The sequence below is a fragment of the Hirundo rustica genome, chromosome 20 (genome assembly GCF_015227805.2).
Source record: "Hirundo rustica isolate bHirRus1 chromosome 20, bHirRus1.pri.v3, whole genome shotgun sequence".
NCBI classification, from domain to species: domain Eukaryota; kingdom Metazoa; phylum Chordata; class Aves; order Passeriformes; family Hirundinidae; genus Hirundo; species Hirundo rustica.
This window is the reverse complement of record NC_053469.1, coordinates 7,855,703-7,881,261: the sequence shown is the minus strand read 5'-3', so window position 1 is coordinate 7,881,261 and position 25,559 is coordinate 7,855,703. Positions and strand designations below refer to the sequence as shown.

Genomic DNA, 25,559 nt, shown 5'->3' with positions numbered 1-25,559 from the left:
GATTTGCATGTGCATAAAGCATCCAGAGTCATCCCGGCAGCAGAGCCTCCCTTCCCACTGTGATACAAACACATAAACATTACTCCAATCAGACCAGGTGCTTCTGTTCCTGCCCCTCTCTCTTCCGCATCACTCCCACATTCTCTCTTACACTTTTGCCCACTGTCAGTGGTGCTGCCGTAGGTGCAGGCTCACGCTGTCCCCTCCCCGTGGGCACACCCTCTGTCACACATTCCCCTGATGCTCTCACACTGAGAACATTTGCACAACATTTCTCACATGTAATTTCTGACTATTGCTCGTGGATGTGTCTAAGTAGGAGCCCATGCTTGGGAAAGATGTTTCCTAAGGCACAAAGAACATCCTGGGAGGAGATTGAGCAGAGCCTCAGACCATGGTGCAGATCCAGGCAGGACAAGCTTGAGGAGCTAAGGGGAAGGTCTGTGTATTTTCCATGGATGTGTTGAGAACACTGGAGAGATGAGAAATGTGTAAAGGGTCACAGTGCTGACCTGTCCTTGAGGATGTCGTCCCCATTTGATTGGAAGATAAACACTGGATGGAACGGAAACATCCCCTTCCACTGGTGTCCCCAAAGAGCACATCCTCCTCCATGAGTCAGCCAGGGCCTGGGGACACCCAGCCATGAGCTATTTTGGAGGCAATGACTTCAGCAAGTGGCAGGGGAAGCTATTGTGGAAATATGAATGTGTTTTCCATTTGGGAGTCCTCCGGGGAAGGACAGAAAGATCTTGGTTCTGAGCCAGCTCCCCCATTTTTTCCTCACCCTTCTGGTAGCAAAGGCCTTGCAAAGTATGCAGGGAACCCTTCTCAGAGCCCGTGGGGGTGTGTGGTTTGGGAGAGCTGTGTGAGCCTTGCACATCCATGCACTCTCACAAAGGGGGACTCCAGGAATCAACCAGCTCAAGGCCACGGTGGTGTCTATTTCCTTACAGCCTTTGAACCTGCCTGGCTCAGTGTGATCCCCCTCTCTGGGGTCTCCACCTGTCAAGTGAAGACACTACAACATATTCCCCCTTCTAGCTCTTCTCTTATCACAACACTTCTTATCAAAAGCCAGCGGGAGCTGGAAACAGAGAACCAATGGGTATAATCTCACATTTCATTTTCTCCAGATTTACTGTGAGTTGGAGCAGGGCAAGCAGTGTGGCACCATGGTATGTGCACTGGCAAGTAGCTCCTGTATGCCAGTATTAGAAACTCTACTTTAAAGGAGCCAAAAGTACCTCCAACAGCCATCAAGCTTAAGTGATTGGCTTAGCTGGCCCGCAAACAGATTGCTGTGTGATTTCCAGGCATCCCAAAAGCTGAGGAGAAAAGCTGCTCACCCTGGGAGGACCTAAAGAGCCTTAGGAATTTATGTCATGGTATGGTGCCACTCCTGGGGAGCGCTCATGCAAGGAAACCTCTTTGCCTGTTGGAAACAATTCCCAACCAGCCTTGGGATATCAGGATCAGGCCACGTGGGTTTCAGCACAAGTCACTGCCACTGGTGCTAAAGGAGTGACTCTGTGAGCTGGTGTTAGTTGTGGCGCCAGCCTGATGATGTGAAACTTGTTATTGTGAAGGAAAATTAGAGGTAAGAACAACAAACAGCATAGAGGAAATGTGCAAAGCTAACTGCTGGTGTAAAAAGATTTACTGGCCATAATACTTGGTTAATTACATTCATAATAAATAGATTCCTATACTTATCTTGAGAATGTGGACAGCTTTATGTACTTACCTTGGATTTTGTGGCCTTAGTTAATCAATGGCCTGAAGTTTTAGATGAGATTCACTACATGAATGCAAAGTAATCAAAGTTTGGGAGTGGGTTGTTAAAACATTTCAGGTGATTGATATGCAGGGTATTAAAAGACCTTTGCCTGGACTGCAGCACTTCTTCAGTGTTTTGTTGCTTTTGTGTCACCTTCAGGAAAAAAAAAAAGCTTTTCTTTTTCTACAGGGCATACTTGGACGTCAATGAACTTAAGAACATACTCAAACTGGATGGATCCACGCACCTCAACATCTTCTTTGCCAATTCCTCTGAGGAAGAGCTGGCTGGAGTGGCAACTTGGCCCTGGGACAAAGAAGCCTTGATGCATCTAGGTGAGTGATAAAGATGTTTCTTCTTTGCAAAGCATTCTTTTGAGGCACTAAGAAGGAAAGACAAATATGCGTTAAGCTCTGTTCTGATTTCTTATCATTCCTCTAATATATAGTCAGGGGAAAAAAAGTATTTCACGATTCCCAGATACTGGCTCACAACCAGGAAAATATTAGGTTATAAACCCAAGACATATTATGGTATTTGTAGATGATGTCAAGCTGAAAGTATTTCACCTTTTCAGTGAAGCGACTTCACAAGGCATTCAGTCCATGGGAGCAGTTTGCAGAAGATTGGGGGATAGGTGTGGGGATGAGACAGAGGTGAATCTTTAACCTTGGCCTGTTAGGTTCTGATCCTTAGCTCATTAGCAAGTATTCAATTAGCTCACAGACTGTAGCTAAAATCTGCTGCTATTTTTCTCTACCAATGTGCAAAAGAGCAAGCAGCTGAGGGATTGTATTTCTGATGTTCATTTGAGTGGAACTGGAAGGAGTTCTCTGCCCTGCAGATCGCCTGGTGTGTTTCATAACCAGGTTGCTGCTGGAACCCGGGGATCCAGGCAAAGCTCTGCAGCCTCCCAAATGACTCACTGCCACCTGCAGTGCCACTGGACCTGTGCTCCCTGCAAAATGTCAGAGGAGCTTCAAAAGCTTCAGCAGGCACTGACTGAGTCAGTATGAGCTTCTCCTAACCTCACAAACCTCCCTCGAGCTGCAAAGCTGGTCTGGTCACCTCCTCTGAGCAGGAGTTCTCATAGGCTTTCCGGATATTTCTCCAGCTCATCCAGACCTTCCTAGGCTGGGAGTGAAGTCCAGCTTCAGCCAAGTTAAATCCTTGTGACAGATTGTTTCAGCCAGTTTTTATATTACCCAACCCCATGTTGAGCTAAATAAAAAATATATGGTGACTATAAACCTAAATGAGGAGAACAAGCAGCGTTTATTATCCTAAAACATACAATGGAAGTTGAGCTGTATGGAATAGCCTTCAGTCAGGAGGGTTTTTCCAAGGTCAACAATACCCCAAAAATGAGATGTTTCCATGTCTTTATGGTCACTTATCCACAGCAGAGAGAGGCTCCACGGTCAGACCAAGCAGTTGGAACTGGCTGCCCTCCTCAATTTATTAAATGATTTATTGCAACATCCAGCTCTGCAGCTGCTCTGGAAGAAGAGTGAGCAAATCTCCCTTCCCAGGGACCAGCACTCACACACGGACACTCCTGCAGAGCTCAGCTGGAATCAGACCACTGCCACTCTGGCTTGCCTGCAGCCTCATCTCCGTGGGCTCCTGTTGGGAGCACCCAAACCAGAATGTTCTGTAAATGCCCACCAGTGACCATTCCCCAAGTCAGCATCTGGCAAAAACAAAGATGGATCTTAACCCCAGCTCTGACCAGCACCCACAGTGGTGGGATTTCTATCACTTTGGGATGACAACCAGCGTGGATTGCTGGTTGTGGGTTTGATCCCTGCATGGGCCATTTGCTGAAGAGTTGGGCTCGATGGTTCTTGTGCGTCCCTTCCCAGCCCAGAAGGTTCAGTGATGCTCTGAAGTATCAGCCCCAGTGTCACTGCCCTAGTGGGTATGGCTGCACTACAGCTGCTCCTTCCCTAGATGAGGATTTTCACAGCTTCCCTTGGTGTTGCAGTGGGAGGGAGCAGAGAACAAGGGGAGAGCTCCAGAGTGCCAAGAAGAACCTTCTGCAAGAGGGCTGGGGCTCGCCCAAAGCCCTGATGAGTTCTGTCACTTCGTTAAGCTAATTGTCAGCATCATGCCTGAGCAAAATGATTTAAATTCAGCTCCTACAGAGCACTGACAGAGTTCATTGACCAAAAAAAGATCTTGCAAGAAAAAAATAGGCATGGGATAACAGATTAAATTTGACTTGCCGGGGGGAGGGGAGGGGAAGTTAAATAAATAAATAAATAATGCTCATAATTTCCTGTCATAATAGCCCTCCCAGACCTGTGCTTGGTTTGTAAGAATTCATCTTTAATCTTTTTTACTCTCTTCTATAAATCCAATATGTACTTAATAAAAAAATATGAAATATGTCCTGTGGTGCAGATCTAAAGGCTGGGATAGAGATTGCCTGGGTGAGGGAGTTTATCTTTTCTGTAAAACTGCAATTGATTTAGATTCTTGACAGCTATAAAAAATATAAATTTTCAACAAAGGCAAATATCTCCCTCTCCAGCTGCCTCAAGGTTCTCCACTGCCAGAACTATTTAACCAGCCCTTACTGCAGGCACATCCTGCTGAGGAATTTCACCAATATTCCTGACACTGGGAAACAAACTCTGGAATTCTTTTTGGAATATAGCGAACCCCAAAAAGTATCAGGGTACTCTTTGGGTATAAATGACTCTGCTTGGGTAGAGAACAAGCACCAGAGGAATCAGAGCTTGTATTGTATAAAAGGGGAGAGAGAGGAATCATGGGTTTATTGTGGAGCTGTGTGCTGGTAGTTCTGTATATAATTAATTGGGAATGTGGAGAACTGGTGTGGGGAACAGTTCAGTGCTGTGAAAAGGAGGTGCAGATGCTACATGTGGAGCAGTAGACAAGATGCTGCAGCATTGGCAGATTTGATCCACTCTTTTGTGTACATATCTAAATTTTCCTTCCCCTTTTTAAAATAGTTTTTATGTATTTGTGCATGCCCATGGGACTCCTCTCCACCCTGTGCACATTGTCGCATGTGCCCCTGCTCAGAGGGAAGATCTGTTCTCTCCTGCTGTTTTCTGCATGTGTCCCTTCAGCACATCCAAAGTGCTCCTTCCTCTCCCTTCAGCACTGACACACTTTCAGCTGGAGCGCTGCGTGTTGCGTTTTGGACATTGTTCTTAGAAGAAAACGTGAGGTCATGGGGAAAATCAAAGCAGAACCACAGTCAGGGAGGTCTAAGAAAAGGGTTGAGCTCCAAGGAAAGGCTGAAGGGATTACAGTGATTCAGAGTGAAGGGAAAGAGCTTGAAGTGGGGATGATGACAATCTCATAAAAGCTGATGAAAGGGGAGGAGAATCTTCTGTTCTTCATATCCGTGTGAGGAAGGACTTGAAGTCATGAACTTAAATTGCCAAAAAATCAGTTCAGATTAGATGTGAGGTAAATCCTTGCAGCCATAGCGATGCTGAGTGCTGACACTGATTGCTGGGGCAGTCGTGTCATCAGGGCTTGTGAAGAGGCAACAGGCCAGAGTATGTGAGGGATGGTGTAGACCTAAATGGTTCTGTGTTGTTTGAGAGTGGAATTTTGAGGGCTTCTTAAGAACTTCATGGTCTCATTTTCCTCTAATTTCGTGTTTTTTACAACCAAGTCTCCAGGCAGAAGAGGATGAAGGGTCTATAGTGCATCAGAATCCGATGATCTCATCTTCCCTGTGCTACAGCCACTGACAAAGTTCCTCCTGCCAAAACCTCTTCTCTCCTCGTTGTCACTAAATTACTAGAGTACCATGTTCAAGATTCATATTCCCACTATAACTTTTACAAAGCAGTCTCCTCATGATAAGCAGGACACAAAAATAATTTTAAATAAAAGGCTTGAAAAAGTTGAGATCAACAAGCTAAATGATAAAAGTATCAAGCATATCATAAATACAAAGGTATGTCTAACTGAGCTAAGAATATAGTTCATATGATTAACTCAATGTACTGCAAATCCTCACTAATTTGCCATTTGCTTATTTACACATCCCTTAATTCATACAACAGAAAACACTGTTCGTTTTCTTTGCAAGTATTTCATAAACATGTAGTTCTTTTAGGGTTATCAAATTCAAGGATTTCATTTTTTTTTGACACTTTAGACTTAATGCATATTCATTAGTGGACTGTGCAGCTCAGCTCAAGCCAGGCTTGTCTGAGCACACGAACAGTGTGTTTCTCACAGTTACTCCAAAGCTGCCTCCACAACACCCTGGAAAAGCTGCTCCAGCCTTGGGTGTGCTCACTTTGCTTTGCCCAGCTCTTAATTTGCAACTATTGGTGGAGTCTTCTGCAATTCTCAGGGTGTTTCAGAAGTTAATAGGCTTTTCTCACATCTTTACCCTGTGGAATATTATACACAGAGTGTTCCAAGCGTGTTTTGTTTGACTGTTTGTGTCAAATATGTTGCTTACACCTATCTGGGCAGAGTCACACTCTTTAAGCACATGGAATTATCTAAAATTGCATAGTAGGAAGTAATTTCATGCAGGCTTTTCCTCTAAGTTAACAACAACAACAAAAAAACAACCTAAATCATGTTTATTCAGTTGAAAGGCTGATTGTTGCAGTGTCTTTGGTTTGGGATGTTGAGCTTTGTCCCACAGTTCCTCCTCCTTAGAGCCCCAGATTAAGGGTGAGATGAAACTTCGCTGTGCAGGAAGTGTGTCTGGTTCTACAAAACATAACAAAACAAAGCAAAACAAAATGAAAAAGGTGTCTTGGTCCTAAAACAAAAGCGTTTGTGCTACAGAGGATCCAATGAACTGCCAGAGGACCAATGCTCAGGAAGGAGTTCTCTCCCCTTTCTCCTGCTGTCCTGAGGGACACAAGGCAAACCTAGACGCCGTTCTCTCTCCCCTTCCAGGTGGCATCGTGCTGAATCCCTCCTTCTACGGGATCCCTGGCCACACGCACACCATGATCCACGAGATCGGGCACAGCCTGGGGCTCTACCACGTCTTCCGCGGCATCTCCGAGATCCTCTCCTGCAGCGACCCCTGCATGGAAACGGAGCCCTCCTTCGAGACTGGGGACCTCTGCAGTGACACCAACCCTGCCCCCAAGCACAAGCTGTGTGGGGACCCCGGGCCTGGCAATGACACCTGCGGTTTCCACGGTTTCCTGAACACGCCCTTCAGCAATTTCATGAGCTACGCAGGTACTGGGCTCTGCTCGGGTTGTGGGGGGCTCTGTGGCTGGGCAGGAGCAAAGAATTGCAGCCTTATCCCTGATTTCTCAGTCCATTTCTTGTGGGGCTTTATGCTGATAAAGGTCTAGGGCTTGATGAGGGATCAGATTTGATAGCCTCAAGAATCCCTTCTAGCTCTGCTTTCCTTTTATCCCAGTTTTCCCCAGATTCGCAGAGCTTCATGTGAAGACCAGGCAGAAGGTTTGGGGGATGGAAGAAATGAGATAAGCATTAAGGAAACAGCTTCTAAAGGCTCTGTAGCAAACTTGACACCCTTTTTCTCTGAGATCTGGATGCCTGACCTATGAGATCTCTGAAAAACTCGAATCCAGAGGTTGTTTATACTCTCCCAAGGAGATGTAGAAGCCAGGTGAATTTTGATACCATCAAGGCTGTCTGATAACCTTGTGACAAGTGGACAACAAATGAGGCATTGCTCGTTCCTCCAGGTGTCTGTTGAAATGCTATGTTTAGGTTTGATTTGGAATCACTCACATCCCAGTTCCAACTTTAGAATGTGAACAGTGGGATTCTGCCTGGTGAAGGACTACCAGAGTGCTGTGCTGGTTTGTACTGGGGGTGCAACAACAGAGGCTCCACACCAGTGTGGTAAAACCACCCCTCAAAGCAAAAGCTGCCGTGGTTACAGCTCTGCAGGCACAGCTCCGCTGCCCAGATGTGCCAGGTTCTGGCATTCCTCCCAACAGAGCATATCCCAACGAGGGCATTCGCTCCTGTGACCCTGTCCCACTGGATGAGGCTGGAGTAGGGTCCTTGATGCACCTCTGGAAGCTCAAGGGGAGCTGAAAAGCTCCTCTGCTGTTTCTCAGTAGGAGCAGGGGATACCTCATCTCATATTTCCCCTTATTTTGGGCCGCAGGGTCTCTCTGCAGTGACAATCTATGACAGTGAGCTGACAGCATCAACAACATTTTAAAGGCAACCAATATACTTACAGACACTGAAGGGCACCTTTATGCTCCAGGCAAAAACACAGATTTCCCACTCAAAAGGTCACAAGAGTGCTTATTCTGTAATAAAACTGTAGAGAAGCAAAGTGTTTAATGTCATCTGGGGCATGGATTGAAATGATTTATGACCAAAATGCTTTTATGCCCTTTGTGGCACTAGCTAAAAGCAGTGCCAAGTTTTCTCTCTATTTTTCTGTTGTTTAGAGGGTGTTTTCAGGGACAAACACACCGAGTCAGCTCCTCAGTGTGCTCTGTGCTGTGGTGCCTGTGGTCGGGCAGAGAGCCTGAGCACCCAGTCCAGCCCCAAGGTGACGTCCCTCAGAACTGTCTTATCTGAGCCACTCCAGATGACAGAATCCCCCCACCAAATCTGCTGGTGTGGGTGTAGTGAGGGGTGGAGCGTGCTTGTTTCAAAACTCTGAGCTCTTGTCTTCCAAAGAGAAATTGCCCTGCCAGCTGACTGGGGAGCTGAGGCAGACCACAGAGATACCCATCTGCTCCTGGGAGCTACATGTGTGCTGGTGTTCTGAGCTGAAACCTCTTTTTTTCCTTTTCTTTTTTCCTTGAAAAATTAAGTGAAGAGACATGATAGGTATCTCTGGAGCTCCAGCATGAATCTGTTTGCTTTTCTGTTGGTGCCAGTGGAGTAAAATATATCAAGATATCAAATTGCCGTCAAAATACCTTTGAAACGTGTAGGTTGAGGTCATGTAGTTCTAGGAATTGCCTCTCTTTCATTTCTGTTTTGCTACTCGTGTACAGCTTGATCATATTGTATTTGTCAGTCTGTTCCTGTCCCATCCATCTGTCCAGTTACCCCCAGGTCCTGAGCAAAGCACTGACTTTGACTGATAATTTTTATTTTTCCTGGAATAACAAGTTGTAATGGCCAAAAGATTAGGCAGTGTGAGAAACAGGACTTGTAAATTATTTTTACAAGTCCAAATAGCTGTGGTGTTCCCAAATAAAAAATAAGTTAGCCTTTTAGATGACTTTTCATGAAATCGTTATGAATTCGTCCTCTGAATCCTGTTGGAGTAACCATCCCAGCAAAGCATAGAATATAGTTATATTATCTGAGGATCTTGAACCTTTCTTGATGTTGCATGGAACACTTTTCTCCCTTGCCTCTCCTCCCTTCCCCTCCCCACAGACACAGCCTGTACTGATGTTTAAACAGATTGAGAATGCAGGTCATCTTTCTCCTGTGCCAGTGTCCCACTGCTTTGTCCTATATATATTTTATTGCTCTTTTATGATGGTTATTAAGGGCCTTTGTCTCCTTCTGTGCTTCTGTGAAGAATATTTATGGCTTTTACAGCGTGCTCAGGGGTAGACCATCGATAATTATTGAGGAAATCCAGAGATGTCACATTAAAGCAGCTTTTTGCATACCCACAGGGATTTGTAGATATTATCAAGCGGGTGGTGTCTGTCTATCTGCCGTGCGTGTTTGATCAGAGGAGGGTCACAGCAGAACACGTGAGCTGGTGTGTGCCTACTGTGGGAGGGCTGGAGTCTGAGCAGGATCCCGACCGGAGCTGTTCCCTTCTGCCTTCGTCTCTGGGAAGATACAGCCAGGTTTTAAATCAGCCAGCAAATACTCATTTGTCTTCAGAAGAAATCCACATTTTCTTGTTCCTCGGGAGTACCACAGGGCTCGGACTTGCAAACATCAGAGCACCTCCTAACGCTGTCACAATATTGAACTTGGATGTGGCTCCTCGGGCAGCCTCTGGTGACCTGCATCTCCCCAGAGAAGTGCAGCACTTGACCTGTGCAGAACTGTCATTGTTGCTTGGATCCCAGCTGGGACCCAGCTCTGCTGGGCTGGCAACTCTGCAGGCACATGTGAAGTAACACTCTGTGTTTTCAACAGCTTTTCATCTGATGGGAAGAACACCAGAAAAAAATGGTGAAGTGTTCAGCATCGAGTTCCTCAGCACAGCTTTGCTGGGTGACTTTGCACAACATATTTATTCCCTCTGGGATCTGCACAATAGAGAAACAGCAATTTTCTGCTTCTCTGGGACATTGTAGTTGTAAAGCTGTACGGTGTTCAGAGGGCACTGGATGTGTTCTTGTTGCCAAATCATGTTCGAGGAAAACAAGATGAAATGAGAAATGGATATTTATAGGAAATCATCCAGCATAGTTCTTTCTCTATTTTGAATGAAAAAGAAACATGAAATATCAAGAAATGTTCGTGAAAGGTTCAGAAAGGGGTTAGAATCATAGTGGTGATTGGGGAGATTTCTTATAGAACTAAAGTTATTTTTTTACACCAAAATTTTATGTTTTTATCAGTGTTTGGAATGATATTTTGAATTAATCTTTCAGAACATTTTTATTTGCTCATTAGAAAATGTAAGATCTTTAAAACTTATGTATTCTAAAATCTTGTGGTGTTTTAATCAGAGATCTCGCAGTCCGCTGCCCGTAGTTTGCTTGAATCCCAGCCAGTGCTTTTTCCTCACACTACCATCCTTTACCCTTCCATCCTTTCTCAGAGATATTCTTTTAAATGTGAAATTCTTTTAAGCCCAGAGCTCCACTGGTGGCTCAGATCCTGACTAGAAGGTGCTGCACTGAATCTTTCTGTCTCTTCCATGTCTCTTCCTTATTTAGGGATGATCTCGGTGTGCTTCAGGTGTATCCCAGGTCAGGGGGAGGGAACGTTTATTGATTTATTTCCTTCCTTTTTAACCATTGTTTCCTTTCACCTGCCTCCACAAGTGATGGCTGTGCTAATTCTGTCACAGACCATTAACTCTGGAGTGCTGTGGGACCCCAGCCCGGCCCTTCCGAGGATTCAGCTCGTAATTCTTCCCCTTGCTCCCACCTCCTCTCCCGCGTGGCTGACGTGGCTTTTGTTTGAATTCCAGACGATGACTGCACCGACTCCTTCACGCCCAACCAGGTGGCCAGGATGCACTGCTACCTGGACCTGGTCTACCAGAGCTGGCAGCCCACCAAGAAACCGGCTCCCGTGGCCATTGCCCCCCAGATTGTGGCTCGCACCTCCGCCTCTGTCACCCTGGAGTGGTTTCCACCCATCGATGGCCACTTCTTTGAAAGGTGATCATGCTCTGCTCTGTACTCTTGTGCTGGAAAAATGGGGAGAGCCTGTGCTCAGCCTGGGTTGAGGCTCTTTCCTAAATTGGTTCATACTGAGGAGGTTATTGATTTGTTGTCTGCTCTTCCTTTCTCAGCCTGTAGCACTCAGCTGAAGGCCATTGATTTGCCATGTAAAGGGCAAATCTTTCTCCCTATGTTATGGGAGGAATTTTCAATCAAAGATTCCGGCCCTGTGGTTCCTGCTGTTGTTGCTGCTCACGAAAACCTGTGGGCTTCGGCTGTGCCCGCACACCCCCCCCCTCCCCTTGCAATTCCCTTTGCAAGGACAAAGTGGATCTTGCTTTTACAACACAGAGCTCATGGGCGAGGAGGTGGCTGGTCTGGGCACAGGGACAAATGCTCCCTCCTCCTCTGAGCTGTAGATGTGAGATGGGAATTGAGCAAGGCAAAGTCCCAGAGCCCTGGACATGATGTGAACATCGTCCTGTAGGTCAGCGTAGGAGGGGTGTATTCCTGTCTAGCAGGTGTGCAGATATGTGATCATATCAATAATGGAAAATATAGGGCTCTGGACAGGAGTTGAACCTCATTGCAGCCCATATTCAGAGCAATTCTGCCCCAGTATGGCCTGAGTAACTGGGCAGTTCATCTAAATGCTCTTAAGCAGCTCTCAGATGAGCTGCAGGAGCTATGGGAGTCCTGGCAGAGAAGTTCCCAAATCACTGACCTTCTCGCATTACCATTAACTCACATCCCCGTTTGCGTTTCTTCTCCACCTCTTGCTTTGTTGTTTTATAGAGAGCAAACTTGGAGTGTCCTTCAGGACCGCAGCAGCTCAGAGCACACGAGGCCAAATTTACAAGCATATTAGCACCCAAAAAGCTGCCTCAGCACTGCTGCTTTGTGCTGGGAGAGCACCTTGAAAGCACTGCCTCCATCAGGGATGAAACTCCTTCCAGCACTGCTAGGATACTGTGGCCGTGTCAGTGGCCAGCTCCGTCTTTATCCCACTAGGCAGAGAGCTGTTATTTTCTGCTCAGATGAGATTTTCCACCCTTATTGCAGATTAATATGGGGAGGGAAATCAAATCCTGTTAGGAATTGATAACGAGAGGTCTTGTGCTCTGAACAGTGTTTGCTTTAATTACAGTTTTGTAACCGAATCCTTTTATTCCCTACCTGTGAAAAGGACTCATGTAGTTCTGAAAACTAATTCGGAATTTTTCAGCCCATAATCATTTTTAGGTAAATTAAGTTTCTCCAATTTAATTTAGATTTCAGAAGATGCTTATTGTGTGTTAAATAAATGCCATCTGCCTCTAAAAAACACATTGATGCAGAGTTAATTGTTATGTAACCAAATATGACTTTATTACATATTTCTTATAACTCAATCAATATGTTCTTAATAACCTCTAGTTACTTGCTTCTTAAATAACACACAGCGGATAGCCTGCTAAATCTAAAATTTCATAACAGAGTTATCATATGTTAAATAAAGAGTGATTTTCCAGGGAAAAAAGAGTCCTTTGGGTTTTCAAATCTGTGGGCTCAGTATTACTGAAGAGATTTAAAGAGACAGCCTCAAGTACTTTGAGTCCAATTCCTTGTTAAAATGAGATTCCCACTGCTAACGGATACAGAAATGTTGCCGTGACCGTTTAAAAATGTCACTGAAACATATAAATGATGCTGTCTAAAACATGCCCAAATTTTTGATCTGCTAATCAAAACAAGGATGATAGTATTATTCTAGTGACTAATCCTGGAAAAGCCCACGTGCTGAACTTCCAGAACCGCCGCGTCCGGCGCTGCTCGGTCAGAGACTCATGCCTGTATCAATTTGTGGAATTGGGTCACTGTGCAAGACAAGTAGGAGGTAAAACTGGCCAAGTATAATCTTATCTGTGTGTGGGAATACTGTAAATCTTTGCAGATATTTTTACACAAAGTGCACACCATTGGCCCAAATTTTACTTGCCTCACTTGAATGAATAAACTCATTCACTTCAATGGGACTATTCATGTAAAAAACAGAAGACTGATACTCAGCTGCTGAGTGCCTTGGGCCTGGTTTCTAATGCACAGAGGCCCCTTCCTTGCTGTTTTGACAGTGTAAAAGGGCCTTCAAAGGATGAATGGCTCTGGCTACACTAGCAAGTGTTGTGGCCCTATAGAAGCAGATCTCCAGTGCAAAACAGTTGTTAACGAACACCTGACGCGAGCACTGCAGGGGCTCGGGGGGCTCACGGTGCCCCACGGCACCCACGGCGGGAGCACATCAGGTGTGGTCCTGCAGCACACCTCCACTCTGGCTCCCGGCAAAACCGGGTCCAGCTTCCCTGCTCCAGGACTGTTCTGAGTACTGGAAGTGGGGAAGAGGAGGAATTTCACTCCCAGAGCTCGCTCCTGATCCCAATTACAACGCTGCTGTGGGCGTGCTCGGCGTAACTCAAGTTCCTTTTATGTTCCTTTTATTCTCCAGAGCTGTGCACAGGCAGTGACCTCTGCTTAATGAAAGTCAGGGAGGGAAAATTTAGCCTTCTGTTTAAAAACACAGCACTGGGCTGGCTGTATCTGTGGGAGGTCCTGACAGGTTGAGGGGAGATGAGGCATGGAAGTAAAGACCGTGTGTCTGTTCCCTGCTTAGATGCAACTCTATCATAGGTGCATGAGGTGCTTTTCTCACAGGGTCTTCAAATTATGTGATTACTTATGTGGATTTAGGGGCAGAGACCATAATTAACTCCTAGTTCCTGTAAATAGGGCTGGCTCTCCTGTGTTCTCACAATTTGGCAAAAGTAGACACAAGAGCAGTAGAATCTTTTCCCTGACAGACCCTCCTGGCCTCTTCAGAGTTTTCAGTTGATATTTGCTCTCTCACTCTAGAGAGTCACTTACCTGCATGTAAATTTGTCAAGATGCTTTGACCCTAAGCTCCAGCACCTGGTTGAGCTCCCAGACATCTCTAATAAACAAATATATCAAGAACCAACATTTCTTCTTGTAGCTCCTGCCCACAGGATTGAAATCCTTCCCGTTCTCCATCCTCCCTTTTTTAAAAAAAAGCATGAAAAAATGCACACACAATAACATGTAATAATAAAACAACAACAAAGCAAATGAAACAAGCGAATACAAGCAAGAAAAAGAGAAGTCTTCATTTCCTGACTGCATCCATTGGATGTGTTCATCTGCTGTCTCTGAGCATCCATTCATGCACCTCCTGTCTGAGATGTGTGGGCGGATGTGAACAGTTATTGTCATGGGGCTCTCCAGCAAATTTGGGCAGAAGTCTTTGAATGCATCTGCTTCTCCAAGTTTACATTGAGGTGACAGCATTAATTTCCATGAATCTGATTCTATCTCATTCTTAGCAAGCAAATATTTTGGTTGGTGTGGTGTCCCAGAGATGGCTGGGCTTGATAATCACTCTGTTAAACCTTGCTGGAAAGTTTCAGTGCCTTAGAGGGGAGAGGACCAATGCTGAATTTCAAGTACAGCAGCTCAAATTTAGTCTGTAAACAGGCACTCTTTACCCAAAGGAATGACAAATTTTTAGTGGTTTCGAGTTGCCTACTGAACTGATGCCGGCCCTGAAGGAAATGGTCTGTTTTTCGCTAGTAGTCTTTTGATTTTGAACGCACTTCACTGAAATATCATGCTGTAGGAATGAATTCCTCCTGTGCTCTGAACTTCATAAGCTGGAATTTCCCCAGTACTTGGCTTATTAGAAAACAGAGGAGTCTAGATTTTCCATTACCCTGCACTTTGGGCAGTCATGTGCCACCATGTAGGAGGTGGCCAACATGGCTATCATTCCTAATTAATAGTGGTTTTGAACCAATTTATGCTCATTTTCTTCTTGTTCTCCATGGCTTTCTAAGGTATAAAGACCTGGCTTAGGTTTTCATAAGCCTGTAAATGCAGTTCCATAATTAGGTTTGACATTCATGGCTCTTTATAGGATTTGTGTGCAAGAGTCTGCAGACCAAAAACTTTAACCCAGGAGTCATCCCCTGTGTAAGTTCTTTCAGCCAGTGGAGTTACATCAGGATTGAGTTTGGCTCCCAAACTGGAAAAGTAAAAAGAGAAAGTTTGCTCATAGCCTTTCCCACATGATGCTCCTTGTGATTTCTCTCTTACCTCCAAGTCCTCACTGGTAAAAGGAAATGTTTGTCCATAAGCCTACACTTTTTTTCCACCATGGCAGCCTGTGATGAAATTGTATAGTTGCTAATTTGAGTAAAAAAGCAGTCCTAATTGTGGAAACTTGGCTTTCAGAGCCCTCTCCTCATCCAGGACCAAGTGCTAATGCAGGAGTCTCTTTGTAGAGAAACTGAAAGATTATTATTGCAGGGACTTCTATCCTGACCCTTTGTGGAAGTGTCAGAAGAGCAACTGCACAACAATAATTCTACATTTTGATTTCTTAGGACCATTTATTCAGGTTTCTTTTTTTGTTTTGTTTGGTTTGGTTTTGTTTTGTTGGTTTTGTTTGTTTGGTTTTGCTTTTTTTTTTTTTTAATTTCATTTTTGCATGCATTATTCAGGCAAGCTGAGTCAGACACCTAAGCCTCTGCTAAATAGGCAGCTGAGAAATGAAGTAGGGAGGCAGTGTCACGCCAGGGGTGCAGGTGGGTGAAGTGAGACACGGAGAGAAGTTACTCACAACATGCCCACATTTTTTCATCACCACTGTTACAGACCATGAAAGGAAGAGGAGGCCACCTTTGTCTCCTTTGTTCTACCCCAGTGCCACGTTGTGTTTTTCAGATGTTCTCAGCAAGTGCATCCCTTCCTGCACTGCACAAGTTCAGCCAGTTACTGTCTCTGTAGGGGTGGCTCAGACACTGAGCATCCCAAATAACCTCTGCCTGAGGATCACAGTCCTCTCTTCAAAGCGGCGCTGAAATAAATCCTGATGGTGGTTATGATGGTTAAAATTTGCATAGCTGATTATAATTGATATAAATTATTTAATAATTGACTCAAGCTGTTCTTACTAGAGTAGTGTAGAGAGTACAACTGTGTTACACACAAATTGTTTGCCTAAAACTTCTGTCCTTTCCTAGGTGCATTTGATCATTAGGATAATTAATTTTTAACTTTCCATTTCAGCAGAAAGTGTTCCTTAAAGCAGAACAATTAATTCTGAATAGTAAGCAGCTTACTGGGGTAAATAACCATGTACTTTGGGTCATACAGGGTTCCAAATTCGTGGCCTCAAGGAACATAAGACTAAACTCTGTGAATTGCATCCTCAGCTGATATAAATCAGCTTAACTTTATGGAGGATGTTAGAGTTACTCCAGCCCATATCAGCTTAAACCCTGACCTTGTGAATGTATTAACAAAGCTATTCAAACTGACTGAGGGTAGTTTTGTATCAGATGTTATTAAGAAATTGCTCCCTGGGAGGGTGGGCAGGCCCTGGCACAGGGTGCCCAGAGAAGCTGTGGTTGCCCCTGGATCCCTGGAAGTGTCCAAGGCCAGGTTGGATGGAGCTTGGAGCACTCTGAGATAGTGGAAGGTGTCCCTGCCCGTGACAGATGGCAGAACGAGATGAGCTTTAAGATCTTTCCAACCCAACCAGTTTGTGAATTGGTGTTTGACTGAGTTTCCCTGCTCATTCAATCTTGCTAGTAGGACAATCCTAAAGATATTACGATTTCAAGCAATAAATAAACCCATGGTGGGAGCAGAAATAGATCTGCAGACTCCTGAGGCAAATTTATCTGCTCTAACCCCTAAGCAAGATACGTTTTCTTTTGTGATGGTTTGGTCCAGTGCAAGGGGGGGGGAAATATAGGTGAATGTGATTTCCCAGGTTGCTGTCATTTTGTGTTGTATGGAGGGTTCAGAAATTCTTTCTACACAGACTCTTGACTTAAATCTACAGTAGGTCATCATCAGAAAGCACTTTTGTCTGTGCATTGAGAAAAGAGTGTTAAGTGGACCTGAATTCTAAGTCATACTGCGTTTAATATAGTTGAATAAGCAGCTCATTCAGCTGTTACTAAGTTGGTGTGTTTTCCTGTTTTCCTGGCCTCCTAGAGAAGTGGGATCAGCGTGTGATCTGTGTGCAGAAGGAAGAGTCCTGGTGCAATACGCCTTCAGCGCCTCTTCTCCCATGCCCTGCGATCCCTCGGGGCACTGGAGCCCGCGGGAGGCAGAAGGTGAGTCACAGGGATGGGGACAAACACCTGGTGGGAAACGAGGTGGGACAGAGCAAAGGGAGAGCCACAAAGACAGTGGGAGAATCTGGGTGTGATGGATTAAACCTGCATGTAACGCGGGCAGAGGAACACCGTGCCCTGAAGGAATGCCGCTAGCTCCAATACCTGTGTTTTGGCCCCTGAGTCCTGCCCCTGCCCATGAATTAAGTGAATTCCAGGAGCAGAACATGAATTTCACAAAGCAGCAGGGTGCCAAGAAATTCTGACCATTCACATCTGCCAGACAAATTCCTCAGGGGAGCTGTTTACTCCCTCTACTCTGACTCCAGAAGCCAGGAGTTGTTATTTATCTGGGCCTGATTTGTTCTGCCTTCCCTTGTGGTGAATAGCAGTGGGCTGCAGCAGCAGCCAGGCTGGAAGGAGGCTGCCCTTTGGGCAAGTTCTCTGCAGCAGGAGTGCAGGTGACCACGTCAAACCCTCTTGTTCAGGGTGTTTTGCAAGTCATTCTCCTGGAGCCTGTTGGAGGGACGATGGTCTGCAGGGCTGGTTGTGCAGTGCCATTAGATCTCCATCATTAACTCTCCTCCACACGTCCCTTCCGTTACGTCCCTGGGTGTATGTGGTGGAGCATATTTAAGGCTGTACCAGGCAGAGGTCAGTCACCCCAAATCACGGTTTGCAAAGAGCAGCGTATAATTCCGTCCTGTGCCTCATGAGCTGTTCCTTCCGGAGCAGCACACTCCAGGCCCACGCCTCACCGTGAGCACACAGCTGAGCTCACCGAGCCACAAGGACAACCTGGATTTTGCAAACTCATTATACAAATACCTCCTTACGTTAAGGGTTTATTTGTCCTGAGACTAAAGCACATAATGGGAGTTATTCTGCAAGGAATATTATTTGGGCTGGCGCCCAGGAGCTCTCCCTTGTCCTAAGGTCAGCACATCCCATGTGCTGCTTGATGGGACAGTGGTCAGTGTCCTCTGCCCCACACTGTCCCAGGGTTGGGGGCCCAGCAAAGGTTGTGTTTCACTCCAACTCACTCCCTAAATTTAGAGCAGGTTGCCCAGAGCAGCTGTGGCTTCCCCATTCCTGGAAGTGTCTCCAAGGCCAGGTTGGACGAGGCTTGGAGCAACCTGGGATATTGAGAGGTGTCCCTGCCCAAGGGAGATTTAAGGTTCCTTCCAAAGCAAACCATTCCATGATTTTATGACATCCAAGGCTGCTGGGCACAGCTCAGAGCACACCTGGCCCTTGGAGGGAAGCTCCATCCTGGGAAGCAGAGCTCTGGATCACCCAGTAAACAGCATTAGCAAAGTTTGGATCACTTACAGCAGTAGTTCAGGGTAGAAGGTGGAATTTCCACTTAGCCAAGGATTACAAGACTTTGAAACCTGTTTTCATTTGGAACAAAACTTGAAACTTTTGAATTTCTCCATGAAGGAAAATTAAAAACAAAAAGTGTTTGAGGCTGGCCAAAGTGTTTTGTTTAGCTCGTATAATTCCTCATGAACTTTGGTTAAATGATGACATTTGAAAATATACCCTTTTAGTATAGAATCTAGGGCAAAAGCAACTTTGAATATCAAAATGGAAAGTGTTTCAAGGTGCAAAAGTGAAAAGGTTTCTCACAAAAATGTGAAAACAGAGTGTTCCAATAGTGTTAGGAAATTGTTGCCATTTTCTCTTCCAGGATAAAATTTTGGCCAAATAAACCCATTTTTGCAAAGTGTTTTTATTTTGAAAGGACTGCATATTCCATTGAAATATGCAGTTCCATCAAAATTTCTCCACTGAGCTTTGATTTGAAAACTTCTAGATCTCACACATCTTGCCAGAGGCATCATTCCTAGAGAAACTAAGCTACTCTAAGATTTATTACTCAGCAGCATTTTGCATTTAATTTCCTCTTCTTGCTGTGTGTGCCTGCATGTTCTTAGCTATGAAGGGTGCAGCCTGATCCTTATCTGTCTCATTTAGTTGCTCTTGTGCCATTGCTATGGAACAGAAGTTTGGTAATCATGTCCTCAGGACTAATGAGTGGTTGCCACTTCAGGGTAGAAGATACACCGAGTGGATGGTGTTGGTTGCTCCATGATTTTCTGTCTCCACTACCACACTCCCTGACGTTCAGGCCCTCTGCCTATTTGCACTTGGTCTGAGTTACAAATAGCAGTTAGGTCATTGTCTGGCTTCTTTAATTGTCTATCCGTGAGTAGTCAAGTTGTCAAGCTTTAAATTCACTTTCTGCAGGGGTTCAGGGGTGTAAATCTCTGCTGCCTGAATGTCCGTGGAAAATGAAGACAAAGGAGGCACAAGCGCAGCCAAAATGAACTTGTTCTAAAATGTGAGATGACACTCATGGAAAATGTTCTGTAGGACTCATCCAGCTTCTGAGCAGAAAACCACACTCCTCACTTGTCTCTGAAGCAGCTCTGGTTGGTCTGATCTCATTTTCCTGAGGTCTCCTACCCCAGGCAGCTGCACCAGCAGTGCGGGAGCTGTGCCCGTGGCAAAGCCCTGATGTGGGCAGTGTCCTTCCTAATTCCCTGCTTATTCCTGAGCATGGTGGGATCCAACCCCCAGGCTGAGGCATCTCGTGGCTCTTTCTCAGCCAGCTGTGGCCCCTGCACCAGAGGCTTCCTGTTCCTTGGCAGGGGCTATGGGGCTGTGGGAAGGCTCATGAGATCAGGCAGTTCTGATTTACTCTTTATCTTCACCGTAGAGCCAGAAAGCTCCAACTTACCTGGATTCTCACCAGCTACACCAGCTAGATCAACAAACCTTACAGCACCTCCATAACTCTGTCAAAGGGGGGTTTTATGCAAGAAAGGTGATTTTGGCTCGAGCCCAGTGAGTACCTTTGCTTGCTGTGCAATATATGCATATATCAGTCAGTTCCTCCTGCCTGGCTTATTGCTGACTGGGAGAAGTGTGAGATTATTATAAAAAATGTTGCTGCCTTGTGCTGCTATAGAGTTTAGTGCCTTCCTAGGTTTAATATTTCCCTCAAGAGCAATTCCTTCTGTATCTTAATTGTCCCAGCTGGACATTGGAGTCCCACTGGGTGGTTCCTTTGTCTTGACCACCTAAGAAATGTGGCAGCTGAGTTGCAGTTGCAGCAGGGGTGATATCCTGAGTGCCTCCTGATGCCAGATGGCCTCTGAGACTCTGTCGCTGTGCTGGGGAATTCATCCCAGGCACTGCACTTAACTGCACACTGAAGGATTGACACACCAGGCTGTAGTAGTGCGCAGCATTTTAGGAAAAGACACCCTCCTAACCTGCCATCCCTGTTCTCCAACCAGGATGTGGGGTTTGGCTCATCCTCACAAAGCTCACATTCCTGTCCTGTGTTAGGCAGGATGTGATGTTGCATGAGATGCTGTTCTGTGTCTGATCAGTCTCAAAAGGATTTTCAGAACCTGAGTGCAGAGGGGAAGAATAACTTCTACACCATTTCTTTTTACATACAAATATTTGTAATTTTCAGAGTATTTACCTATCTCTAGAAATCCAGTTATATGAAATAAGGTTTTTGTCCTCTTCCACAATTAAATGAATCTTCCTTGCACAGGTCTAGGTGTTGGATAGTATTTAAGAAAGAATCTCTTTATCTCAGCTTCACTGAGGTTTTTAGTTCATGAATGATTACATTCTGCCACCTGTTTTGGGGTAAGCTAAGCTCCCCGGAGGCTGAGTCCAATTCATGCATCTCCAGGGATCACACACTGATCTACCAAAGCGTGTAGGTTTGTTTGGAATTTAAGTCTTACCGAGGCCTTGAACTGACAGAGGTGAATTTGCAGGATCCCAGGTGGGGACGTACTGGGCTGTGAGCCATTAGCTCCATTTTCCTTTCTGTGAGAGGGCAGTGGTAAAATTCACACATCTTTCCAAAGCCCTCTGAGATACTGGAGTTAAAAAAGACCTTAGGGCTGCAGTCAGGAGTTGGCTGTGGGTCCGAGAAAGTCGTTAGAGGGCTCAGCCAAGCACACCCAGCCGGCGATGAGGGTGAGATAACGTGAGCTGAATGGGGTATTGCTGCTCGCAGGGATTATCCACAGCGCTCGCGCACTTGCCAGGGGGGAAACTCGAGCGTGTCAAATGGACCTCTGGCTTTCTTCAAAATGTATCACTGCTGTGGTCTCTCCAGGTGCTGATCTTAGTGGCATTCCCTGTGCCGCGTGAAGAGGAGAGAAGGGCTCTGGGATACGGGAGGTGAGGGAGTAGCATGAAAAGTTGGGCATCTGCAGGATGATGGTGTTGAATCACAGGAAGGCTGCCAGGAAATTTATTCTGCATCTGGGTTCATTTGGTATGAACGGGAGAATTCCCTGAGCTGTTTATCCTTGACAAAAGAGGCACATTTCTAACACTTCATTGAATCACAGACAATCAGAATAACCTTCACACGTTACCCTTTTCTCTTTAAATTAGTAGTGATGTCCTGTTTGTCCACGTATGCCCAGTTGTTTACGTTGCTTTTTTCCTCAGTTGCAAACAGCTGTGCTTCCTTTTTTCCCCCCTCTGCCTTCTGCATTTCTCTCCTCTCATTACCTCTCTTTATATCTTTTTCTGTACTTTGCCTTCTCTCTGTCATGCTTGCCTCCCTTTTTGTGTGATTATTTGGGAAGGAAAAGGGAATTTATAGCTCTCACTGGATTCTGTTACCAACTGTTCCACCCATCTGACCCCTCTGGATCTTGCAGTCCATGACTCCACGCCAAATTGTAATGTTACCATAGTATTTGGGAACCCAGCAAGCATTGTGGCTTTCATTATTTTTTAGTGCTACCTCCCATGTAGTTGAACACAGCCAACGGTGAGAAAAGTAAAAGCACAAGTGCCTGTTGTTTCATCACAACGAGAGCAGAGAGTCGGCTCAGACCTGTGCTCCATGTGCCTCCAAAAAAAAAAGGGCCTTGCACAACATGCTAGATCAGCCTGTAAATGCCACAGGAGTTGCCCCTGAACAGCACAACTGCTTCTTGGAACAAACAAAGGCTCTTTTCTTCTCTTTGTTGAAGGGAAAAAGATTGTATTTTCGAGTGAGAGGCAAGGGAATAAGTAGGAGTTTAACTGGAGGCAAAGTGACTCTGTTTATCAGGTAAATTACCAAGTGGAAGGAGTAGAAAATACCATTGTTTGGCACAGGGAAAAGCACTAGAAATAGGAAATGCAGGCCCAGCTGCACTGGCACAGAATGTGTTGTGTGGTGTCCAGTTCAGCTGGGCACTTAAACTGGCTTTGTGTCTCTCACCTGGCCAGGAGACACTGGTGCTCTGTTCCTCCTCCCCATGCTGGCCATGCCTGTTCTGATGAAGTAAATAATTGGTTTCCTGGACAGATACGTTCTCCTGCCACCAGTCTGCCTTTTAAACTGATGCCAATGAAAACTCGTGTTCTCTAACTTCTCCTGTGCCTTCTCTTTGCTTCCTTCTTCCTTTCCAGGGCACCCCGACGTTGAGCAGCCCTGTAAATCCAGTGTCAGGACGTGGAGCCCCAATTCGGCCGTCAACCAACACACGGTGCCCCCAGCCTGCCCCGAGCCCCAGGGCTGCTACCTGCAGCTGGAATTTCGCTATCCCCTGACTCCGGAGTCTCTCACGGTCTGGGTGACGTTCGTTTCCCCGGACTGGGACTCCAGTGGAGCAGTGAATGACATCAAGCTGCTCACCGTCAGCGGGAAGAACATCTCGCTCGGGCCGCAGAACGTCTTCTGTGACATCCCACTGACCATAAAGCTGGATGTGGGACAGGTGGGAGAGGAGGTGTATGGGATCCAGATCTACACCTTGGACGAGCACCTGGAAATCGACGCTGCCATGCTGAGCTCTGTCCCCCACAGCACCCTGTGCTCGGGCTGCAAACCCATCCAGTACAAAGTGGTCCGGGAACCCCCTTTCCAGTCTGGATCTCCAGCGGTCATCTCAAACCTCAGCAGGAGATTTGTTGACACGTAAGTAGCTGCTTTCCAGAGAGCTGGGTAGATCAAAACAATGGCCTGTTCTTCTCATCCTTCTAATTTCCAGTAGTACAAGTGAGAAAAGGAGACTCAGAGGTGACCTTATCACTCTCTGCAACTTCCTGAAGGGTGTTTTTAGATAGCTGGGGTTGGTCTCTTTCTCCAGGTAGCAGCTGACAGAAGGAGAGAACACAGTCTCAAGCTGCACCAAGGGAAATATAGGTTGGACATTAGGAAAAAGTTTTTCATGGAAAGAGTGATAAGGTACTGGAATAGTCTGCCTGGGAAGGTGGTGGAGTCACCATCCCTAGACGTGTTTAAAAAAAGACTGGATGTGGCACTCGATGCCATGATCTAGTTGAGGTGTTAGGGCTGGGTTGGACTTGATGATCTTGAAGGTCTCTTCCAGCCTACACATTCTGTGATTCTGTGATTCTGTGAAGTGATTGTTAAGATGTTGAACTAGACAGACATGCTAAGAATTACCAAGACAGGATGTCCTCATAGGTTGTCACTGAAACCAGGAGCATTAAACCCAAATGAGATAGCCTGAGATTTCATGGAGAGTTTTTGAGAAATTTCTAGGCAGGTGGCTGTACAGAGATGTGCTATCCAGGCTTTCTTTAAGTAGAAAGGATAATGCAATCTACCTAAGAGATAATAAATTAAATGTTTAAGCTAACCTAAATGAGGAATAACGTGGTCATAATTTCCTTGGGAATCTTTTGAAAGCTTGGGTGGAGAAGGAGAGAACAGGGCTTTCAGAGCTGGAGCACAGATTAATAGCTAAAAAAAGTGTGCAAAGAAATATACATGTTCAGGTGTATAAATATGTTTCACTCACTTCCATTTTCTGCTTTCGTGGGCCACTAAACCAAGTTGTGGTGTGAGATTGTTTTGAAATGGGAAACATAGCAAATGCTCCAGTTTGGTGTAGAAACTGAGTTTCATCCCAGATACAGTTGCAGTCATATAATAAAGGGATGTATTACTGTTGAGTAAAGTCCAACTTCAAAATATTTACTGATTTTGAGGGGATCCGTGATCTATCTGTAAGCATTTGAACGGAAGAAAAACATCTTTTGCATAACATGATTCCCTGGAAATGATTCATTCGTCTGTGGGAGCAACAAGAAGCTCTTTTGAAAAATGAATACCAGATAAAAGGAAACCTGCTAAGAAAACTGCACTCTAATTTAGAAAAGATGATCTAATTAGGACAGCTAATATCAAGGAAGCATACATCATTATGGTCTTCTAAAGCATATTTAAATAGAATAAAAATGATTAATTAACAATTCAGTAATCATGAGCTACCACCCCTTTTCATGACCCAATTATGCATCTCAGAAGATTCAAATTGTCCCTACAGATGTAAAAATTTAAGGTAACTAACAATAGTGAATCTAAAAACAAAACCCAGGACATCACTAAGATTACTCATGTGCTGAAAGTTAAGCATGTGTTTAAGTGCTTTCTTGGGTTGTAGCCTTGTTCAAACAATTGCTGGCACTTAGCATGGGATGGATATTGGCATATTGAAAATGTGGAAAGTGGTGAATTTTCCCAAGATTTTGCTGTGAAAGCATCTTTGCCTGAAACCTAGCCCACTCTCGTTGGAAAATGGGACTGGTTTGGTTTGAAATATTTGCATACCTTAGCACAAGTTCCCACAGAAACAGGTCCAGTTTTGACTTCATAACACAATGTGAAAGAAAAAAGAGAAGCCCAACACACAACTTGCATTCTGAATTCTGTTTCTTCATCTTTTATTATGATTTTGTGGGTCACTTCTAGCTTACAGTTAGCTCAAGTGAAGGAGTGCTCTAAGAATTAAATCAGTAGCCAGGAATTTATGACCGTTTTCCTGAGGGTCATGGATTAAATCACATTGGGTAACAGCACTGTCCCTGTCTGTATGTCTCAGGTCGTTGCACAGCCAGCTAAAAATCAGACAGGACATTTAATTTAGTCTTTCTGGGCTCCACCTGTGATCAGTGGACAGAAATGGATGCTCCTGGAAGTTTGCACAGCCAACCTCACAACCAAATCCCATCCAAACCCTCCAGGCTGGCTGGGCTCACTTCCTCTCTCTTTTACCAGGGAGTACAGGGAAAATCCTGCCAGTGAGCTCTGACAGGACACTTGGGAAGTGAAGTTTTAGTCACTGGGTGAGGAGATACACATATTCTTAAGCACTCATGGTTGGCTTTGAGGCTGTTTTGGCTGATTTACAATGAAGGTGGGGAGCCCTGGCACAGGGTGCCCGGAGAAGTTCTGGCTGCCCCTGGATGCCTGGAAGTGTCCAAGGCCAGGCTGGATGGAGCTTGGAGCAACCTGGGATA

At 45.3% G+C, this 25,559-nt stretch overlaps 1 protein-coding gene across 2 annotated transcripts in view; it reads left to right on the top strand.

Annotated features, from left to right (window-relative positions):
* The window catches only part of PAPPA (pappalysin 1), a 180,632-nt gene that overhangs the window by 49,268 nt on the left and 105,805 nt on the right, over positions 1-25,559 (top strand). For both annotated transcript variants that reach the window (XM_040083345.2, XM_040083346.2), the window contains exons 3-7: positions 1,970-2,115; positions 6,695-6,988; positions 10,875-11,067; positions 17,125-17,246; positions 22,701-23,208. In XM_040083345.2, the coding sequence (XP_039939279.1) occupies positions 1,970-2,115; positions 6,695-6,988; positions 10,875-11,067; positions 17,125-17,246; positions 22,701-23,208 (1,263 nt within the window). The remainder of the gene's footprint in view (positions 1-1,969; positions 2,116-6,694; positions 6,989-10,874; positions 11,068-17,124; positions 17,247-22,700; positions 23,209-25,559) is intronic.